The sequence below is a fragment of the Eimeria tenella genome, genomic scaffold (assembly GCF_000499545.2).
Source record: "Eimeria tenella Houghton genomic scaffold, Eth_scaff33, whole genome shotgun sequence".
In the NCBI taxonomy this organism is placed as follows: Eukaryota; Apicomplexa; class Conoidasida; order Eucoccidiorida; family Eimeriidae; genus Eimeria; species Eimeria tenella.
This window is the reverse complement of record NW_013543122.1, coordinates 240,051-247,909: the sequence shown is the minus strand read 5'-3', so window position 1 is coordinate 247,909 and position 7,859 is coordinate 240,051. Positions and strand designations below refer to the sequence as shown.

The window sequence follows — 7,859 nt, the reverse complement described above, 5'->3', positions numbered from 1 at the left end:
ATGAAGACCCCTGTCTCATCCGTTGGGCTGACTCGGCCCTTCATCAAGGGGGCCCTGGCCTCGAATGCCGATTGCAAGAGAAGACGTTGTTGTGGGTCCATTTGGGCGGCCTGAAGAAAATACGGTTCTCAGATAACGTCAGCGATACAGGGTGGTTAGATCGTCGCCCGTTGCAATATGTCACGCAGAGACTTACTTCATGGTCAGGGATTTCAAAAAAACGGTTGTCAAATGCATCTGCATCCTCAATAAATCCTCCTTCTTTGACATAGATTGTCCCTTCACCTCCCTCTGGATCATAGAGCAAATCTGCATCCCAGCGCGACTTGGGAATCTCAGTGATCGCATCTCTCCCCGACACAAGGATGTCTGACCACAGATCACCAAGCGTTTCGATTCCCCCAGGCAACCTGCATGAAGCGCTTATAATTGCTACACGAGGGGGCTGTTGGTGCAAATGGATCGCATGCAGCTGATCTCTACTGTGCAGATCTCCGTCGGCACCGGCTGCGAGCTCAGTGATCTTCTCCACGACTTCCTCGATTTTGGTGGACTGAAGCAGCGAAGTAGGCAGCTCAGTTCCAAAGGAAATGGAGAGCGACCTCAAGAAGTAGGAACTAGCCAGCGAATCACTAGACACTAACCCCCACAGTCCTTCGCAGGAGCTGCCTGCAGGGGCTTCCACTGCAAAGCTTGCATTTTTCAGCGCATCTAGGACTATTTTCAAGGCATTTGCGTCAACTGACGCAGAGAGTGTTGCCTGGTTTTCCATTTAGGCCACAGAAAGGCTGGCTGGTCACCTACGGCAGGACATGGCATAGCAAACCAGGGACAACGCCGGAAGCTCGTTCAGTGAAGGTTCATTCAGCCCCCAGTTTCTGAAAATGTTGTGGAAAATGCATCGTTAGTATGGAGCTGGTATAGAATTTGCATTGTGTAGCGCGTGGTCAGGCTGCGAAGACCCGAAACGACAAGCAACTCCTCGGGTGGTCACCGAGGAACCGCTGTGCTGGGGAACAATGTATCCCACTGCAGTCAGCACATTCGCCGTACCCATCAATATCGAAATTATAATAGGGATTCTATTTTACTCCATAGCTTGCACATTTTGGTAATGAGCAATCATGAATGTTGAAGCCACGCACGTGAGCGGTCCGCGCGCACATGCAGGACCACACACATCCCACAAGCTGCTCAGATGCAAATCAAACTCTCAAACCTACCAAAATATTACTTCTATCACTATCCCCTCGGCAAACGGCCGTTTTGTCCCAGCACTGCGAGCCGGGATGTGCCCCATTGCGTGCACATCACACAAACTGCTAAGATGCAAATCAAGCTCTGCAAACTACTGAAATCTTACTTCTATTATTATCCCCTCTGTAGGCTGATGTCTTGTACCAGCACTAATTGCTTAGATGTTCTCCTTGGAGTTTATCTTGTGAGTGTTCAATGCCCTCATTGGTCAGAAGATGTTGTTGTCAACGTGCCGTACGAACTGTCCATGTAGCATACGCGCTTTAGACTATGTGACTTGAGGGACCAGGGCCTCAAAGCTACTTGCTGTTGGCTGCGTGATGCGTCATTTACACGGGAGCAGGAGCTGACAGAAGTTACATACTAGCTAAGCGATTCGGCAAAAGTGCAATAATCAAGCAGCCCCCACCAAACGATCTTCTCATACAAGAGGAATAGAACAGTTTAGGAATGGACCATTCAATATTTTCCACAATTTTGTGTTCACAAAGCAAGCGCACATCAGGCAATGTCACTTGAGTGATGAGGGTCTCAATGCCCCTTGCTGGGTGTGCTGTGCAGGACAAACACGAATGCGACCACTGACCGAAGCTACACCCTAGCTGAGAGGCTCGAAACTTTGTAAAGAGCAATACTACAGCAGTTCCCATTAAATGGTCTCTTCACACATGAAGAATAGTGCAGAATGCATTCGATATTCCTCATTGTTCTGCGACCCTCAAGCTGTTCCACATGTGCACGAGTGACAGCAGCAAACTCTTCCCGCCGCTATGTTCGTCTACCTATCACTCAGGAGTCTTCGTGACTGGTACAAATCCAGGCGCAGCCACTAGAACTTTGTTTCTCGCAATTACTGAAGCTCTAGTGGTTGCGCCTTGATCTGTACAAGCGACGAAGACTTTCCAAAAGGCACCAATATGAGTATTACATTGTACTAGAGACGCACTATGCGCGCAGTGCGAAGCCAGCAGAATGGAGAGCAAGCCAGTTGCTTCATTGTTGGCGCGTTTGGAGAAGGGATTTTCAGAGACACCTGTGCAAGATGAAGGCTTCCACGACAAACAAATAAGCAGATAATCACTTGGATACGCGTTGATGGCCATCCACCGAGAAGGCCGTAAGCATACACTAGGACTAGGAAGCAGTAAGCTTCGGCTACGGAGATACAATCAACCTGCTATAAGAGCCATCCAAACGTTTTAGAAAAGTGCTTTCGCACTAGGCCAGTATGCGGGACATGCTGTAATGACTTCTAAGTGCAAAACCAGAAACTCTCGGTCAACAGATGAGATGAAAAAGTGCACGCAATTTTAAATTGCACGACGCACGAAACATCCACTACTGCCCGCGCCAGCTGGGAGACTATTCCCAAGTCGATAAAAACGCAGGTTGCCGCAGCGGCGGCAGTATGAAGACAAAACTTTTCTATTGGGCATTCCTTGCAGGCTGTCACTGATTGACGAATTGTCTGTATAGCCTCCTCAGAAATGTAACAATGAAAAATGAAATGCATCAGTTTCTGCTTGTGGCAAGAAGCCGCAGTGTCCTTGGGAAGACAGCATGTAAGCTGACACTAGTACGGCAATCCGAGGTTGTATTCTGATGCAGAGGACACTTGCGCCTTTGCAATTCCTTTCAAACTCCGCGGCACGTAGACTTCAAGGCCTGCAAGGTAGAAAATGGGAGACAAAACTTTGGCTCACGGGGACTGGCAATATTTCTCAGCTTTAAGCTGTCAAACGTTTACTGCACCACCAAAGAGAAAAGGTGCCAATTATTTCCAATCAGAATGCGAAACTACAATGCCTCACACTGATGAGGTCGATGTAGTCAATTTCATCACCTTCTGTACCCGGCAACAACTCCTGGACTATGGATCTGATCTCTTCATGCGACTGCTCAAAGCCTTCATGCAATCACCACGGCATTTTCGTCATGTCATGGTGCACAAGCGTAGTGAGTGAAAAGCCGAACGGGGGGTCATACGCGCATTTCCGTCGCTATTCCCACTAGTAGTCATTTGTAAGGTGGTATATGAGCAGTGCGCACACACGTCCAACAAGCGTTGATTCTCTTACCGCAGCGGTCGAAAACTTGGACCGCCTCACTTAAGGGCACTTTCCGCCCAAGCGATGATCGAGCAAACTCCTTTGTCAACAGCTGAAGCATGCGCGGTTGCTGGTACAAACGCGCCCTAAAAAGGCCCGAAAGCGATGCAGCATCAGAGACACCGGGACAGAAGTGCAACTCAAGGTTAACTTGCGTGTAAGAAGCCAAATTTAACTTCTATGGAGCATTCTACTCATTTATGGGAGAATAATTGGCGAAAACTCACTGAAGAAGCTTGAAGCTCCTTTTTATCGCCCGAATGTCCTCGAGCTTTGTGAACTCGACCTTCGCAGTCTCTCCGTATCCCTTGATGTCCTGCAGTAGCGTGCAGAGCAGGGTAGCCGAGGCACTGTCTCTCTAATTGGCTTAAATTTGTTGCCTGGCACACGAGTGTCCATCTGCGGCTAGGAAGTGCCTTACACTGTGCAATGCATCACTTAATCTCTGGCTGTTCGCCAAAAACGGCCCTTGCAGCTCCAGCATTCCTTTGCAAAACTCTTCGAAGTCTACTTTTCCATCTTTGGTGGAATCGAAGTACCTCGCAATGGCAAGAGCGTCCTGTCACATCACGCATGTCCGCATTTGTTGGCATATATGCGCGTCTGCTCTGTTAATCTGAGCCATGGCTTTCTAGTTGTGTGGTCATCTGAGCCATGGCTTTCGAGATGTGCGGTAAGCCGTACCTGTTCGGTGATAGTGTAGCCAAAGCGCTCCATTCCCTTCTGAAAATCTTGATACGTCAGGAATCCCTTGCGTTGCTGAAGCATAAATGAGCTGGAGACGATGGTGGCTTCTACTTCACGCCACATACTTAGAGTAGGTTTGGCTATGCCGCAGCACAAGCAGGCGAAGGAGGAAGAGCTACATAAAGTTGGACCCAACCTCATCGCAGGAAGAAAACATGTCGCTCGTTTTAATCTCATTCCCACGAAGACCTTCCCACAGACGCCTAAGGTGCAAAAGGACGCGTTCTTGGTCTGGTTCGCCATCGTGATGTCCCCCAGGAAACTCAATGGTGCCCATGATTTTAAATCTTTGTCCATTAATTGTTACTACGGACCTGCGCGAAATCGAGGAACCGCTTTGCTGTCATTATGAGCAGGCTGCAAAGGATCAGTAAAGGAAAAGCAGGACGTGTGCAACAGGCATTCCTACCCTACGACAAAGTCATTAGCCTGAAATGGCCTCCCAGCATCTTCATTAAAGTATACGGATCTCTGATGCAATTTTTCTCCAGCCGTTGAATTTTGCCTACAAACAGCATGTACTCGAGTTCGGGACGAACATGAAAAATAGACATGGCCCCAATTTTACGAGATGAGCCAGTCGAGTACAAGCCGCGAAATAAACGCCTACCATTCCACTTTGGGCTGGAAAACAGAAACTGAGTTGTCTTCAGGGAAGAAGAGTATATGTACTACTTGGCCAGAACCACAAATGCAGATGCTTTGTTCAGATATGGCTCTGAAAGACAGTGGAGGCTTGCGTTCATTATTTATCTGCAAAAGATTGGGCCGCGCATGAGTTCTACGAATTGCACAATTCGGAGGAGGAGGTAAAAGCTTGTCAGTTTCAATATTGATGGGCTCTTGAAGTTGTATTCCCAATGTTTCTCTGCAAAGTAAGAGCCGGCAGTCGCATGTGATGTTCTTGATGCACACGGAAAAGGTGCCACAAAGTAGCATAGGCTACACGTAACCTTTACGAAAATCAGCTAGTGACGTCAATGAAAATGCATTCTGGCTTACTTGACAAACGAAGTGGTAAACGAGTCGGCCGCATATATGAAAAAGTCGCGATCCGCTATAGTCACGACTGACCCAACCTGAAGAATCAACGATTGCCCCATGCAGAAGAACTACTGATGGGGATGGAAGTTTATTCAAGACCTACCTATGGTAAAGCCACTTGAGATTCCGCACCTTGAAATCCTGAAGGGTAAAGTATGCTGTTTCGGGCGGAAGCGGTTCTGATGGGCCCACGCTTGCACGAATGCCTGGAGGCACGCTTTGACAAGCTGCCCTCGAACGTTTTGGCTCAGCCTTGCTGGGAAGAGTTCTACAAAAATGGCATTTCATTGAGGGCAGATGGCTATAGAGACAATGCTAGAATACAAAAGTCTTCACCTGACCCTTAAGTACTTTCCTTCTGCTGATGAAAACGGTAAAACGTGTTCCACCCCTAGCTTGAAGGTTTTCTCGGAGTTCCAGAGTACTATTTCTGCGTAATAAACAATTATCAAGTCAATAAAGCGTGGAGATTTCCCACTAAAATGTGCTCCAGTTCTCGATAAAATAAGATTTGATCGTTCAGCGCTCAGCCGTTGGCCCTAAACCCTAAACCTGGAGTCACACGCCTACGAACATCAGGAATACCTGGGAAAGTATAATATCGTGTACATTCGCCTCTCGAGCTTGTTCGTGAAATTGTCGTCGAAGTATGCATAAAATCTGCAGACCTGCACTTCGCACGCAAGCAGCAACTAGTTATACCTTGGTTCCCTACAGAGGCTGATAGTGTGCTGACTTTGACTTTGTGAACTAGATGAACTCTCACCGGCTCAGGGCTATCGATGCGCTTGTGGAAGTCGTCTGTGGTGGGCTTGACACTGACATATAGTGATGCATCACCCCTGAAAGCCCAAAAGCAGCCTACGGTGCGAAGGCTATCAAGCCCCCAGTGTTCTTTGGCGCCAAAACAATGTTGTACTAGCTCAAGTCACGAGCAAATATGCAACGCTTTTGTGTGGCGTACTTGCTGTCTTTCAACTGATTCGGGTGTACGCTACCCGGAAAGTCTGAGCTGTAGTCAGAAGGCTGGCTCATGCCAGACTTCCTATACCACTCCTTCACGAAAACGCATGCCAGCCATTAAGAACAGTGCACTTCCGTTTCCCAAAAAAGATTTTCAGCTGTCGAGGGATTAAAAACTCCAAAATATTGGTATTTCGAACACATAAGGGGATGACTTACCCTAGTGAATGCATCGCAGGCAGTCAGTGCAAACGTTTTCCCGTATGCAATGAAAGTTGTGCCAACGCGCAGGTCTGCCGGAGACACAAGCTTCTCTGTTTCATCTGCCCTTGGGAAACGATGCCTCTTGATTAATGTGCCACTGCGCATGCCGCTGTTGTCGATTTTGGGCTCGACGACGGCCATAGTGTCATCCTGCGAAGTATTGTTTCGAACAGAGCAAGTCACTTGCTATGTCAGAATTGTATCGACCCCACTTCAGTTGTGCTTCAAGCCAGCAGAGCATTCCCACCTCAAGGTAGTATAAGATTTCGACAGGCCTGCTGCGGTAATTCTCCAGTCTTGATTCGTCAACGTGCTCGTTAAAGTAGGCAAAGAACCTGAGGACCTTGTGCTCCATTACATCCCATGCAGGAGCACCCACAGAACTTGCAATGTCCTTTTTGTAGGTATCTCGGGTGGTTGCGATGGGAAGAGTTGAACCATCGCGCCAAGGATCTTTGTCTCTGTACATTGAAGCCAACACACTCGCGTAAACAGCTCTGCGTGACTCAATCCCTTATTCTCCTGTTTCACAAGCAAGTCAACGTAAGAGTCAGCCTTGTGATAGCTTACCTCTCCAAAGTAACGAAACGGGAAGCAGCGTTGGAACGGGCATCTTCGGGTGAGGCTATAGACTTGCATAGATATCTTCGCCCTTCTCCCTCTCCCAGGAGCTGACCCGGATGGAACTAGTACACGGAGCAGGCAACACACGATGCGTTGGCCTTCAGAAGGAGATGATTGCTGGAAATAATAGGGCCCCATGCATTATGAATTGCAGTTTAGCGGATGCAAGGTGTGCATTTATTCAGAAGTTTCTTGGGAGCCAATCCAATCCATTGGTTGCTCATGGATTGTTTTTGGGACTCTCCCGCTTGCGGCGCTACCCACCTGAAAGCTCTTGTGGAGCAACATTTTGCAAATACAAAAAATTGCCCTTGAAACTGGGCTTTAAAGGGATTTTCCCCACGTCAAACCTCCAAGTTCTGCAGAGTAGCCTCAAGACACTTCTCCACTGTGCGGTGCACTGCTTTTCGTGCACGTCGTTTGGCTAAGCAGCTTAGTTCTGCACGTATTGTCCACAAATGTAGGACCAGTTCGCTCAAAATTTCTATGGTTCAACGTAATTTGTCTCTACTAGAAACTTTCACGCGGGCATGCTAACTGTGTGGCTGCCCGCTCAATTAACGGCCGCACTAGGGTCGATGCTGCAGCACCACCGATCCTGGACGAGCCCCCAGTTTCATGCATGTACGAACCCCACATACAATGAAAAAAAATATACAGCATTGTTTAATATTGTATATCTTCGTATTTGATAGCTAAAATTCCCTGCGTTTCCCCTTCCTGCCAGACTTTTGCTTCTGACATACTTCGGGGAAGAATGCGCGCTGAAGTGTCTGGCTTACTGTAGATTCCGTGAGCGAAAAAAGGACGAATATCTGCTATACGTGACCTGAAAGGGTTACTTTGAGTCTC

At 48.0% G+C, this 7,859-nt stretch overlaps 3 protein-coding genes across 3 annotated transcripts; all 3 read right to left on the bottom strand.

Annotated features, from left to right (window-relative positions):
- Window positions 1-43: 43 nt before the first annotated feature.
- Window positions 44-772, bottom strand: ETH_00005785 (PKSN polyketide synthase for alternapyrone biosynthesis protein, related; the record flags this gene model as incomplete). Its single annotated transcript, XM_013376293.1, has 1 exon — window positions 44-772. The coding sequence occupies one exon, from the start codon at window positions 770-772 to the stop codon at window positions 44-46; it is 729 nt and encodes a 242-aa protein (XP_013231747.1).
- A 2,058-nt stretch (window positions 773-2,830) lies between these two features.
- On the bottom strand, window positions 2,831-4,355 carry ETH_00005780 (uncharacterized protein; the record flags this gene model as incomplete). Its single annotated transcript, XM_013376292.1, has 6 exons — window positions 2,831-2,922; window positions 3,071-3,163; window positions 3,336-3,451; window positions 3,593-3,681; window positions 3,787-3,924; window positions 4,050-4,355. The coding sequence occupies 6 exons, from the start codon at window positions 4,353-4,355 to the stop codon at window positions 2,831-2,833; spliced, it is 834 nt and encodes a 277-aa protein (XP_013231746.1).
- Window positions 4,356-5,731: 1,376 nt separating this feature from the next.
- On the bottom strand, window positions 5,732-6,852 carry ETH_00005775 (uncharacterized protein; the record flags this gene model as incomplete). The annotated part of the gene is made up of 5 exons (XM_013376291.1): window positions 5,732-5,824; window positions 5,923-5,998; window positions 6,121-6,212; window positions 6,339-6,533; window positions 6,631-6,852. The coding sequence occupies 5 exons, from the start codon at window positions 6,850-6,852 to the stop codon at window positions 5,732-5,734; spliced, it is 678 nt and encodes a 225-aa protein (XP_013231745.1).
- Window positions 6,853-7,859: the final 1,007 nt, after the last annotated feature.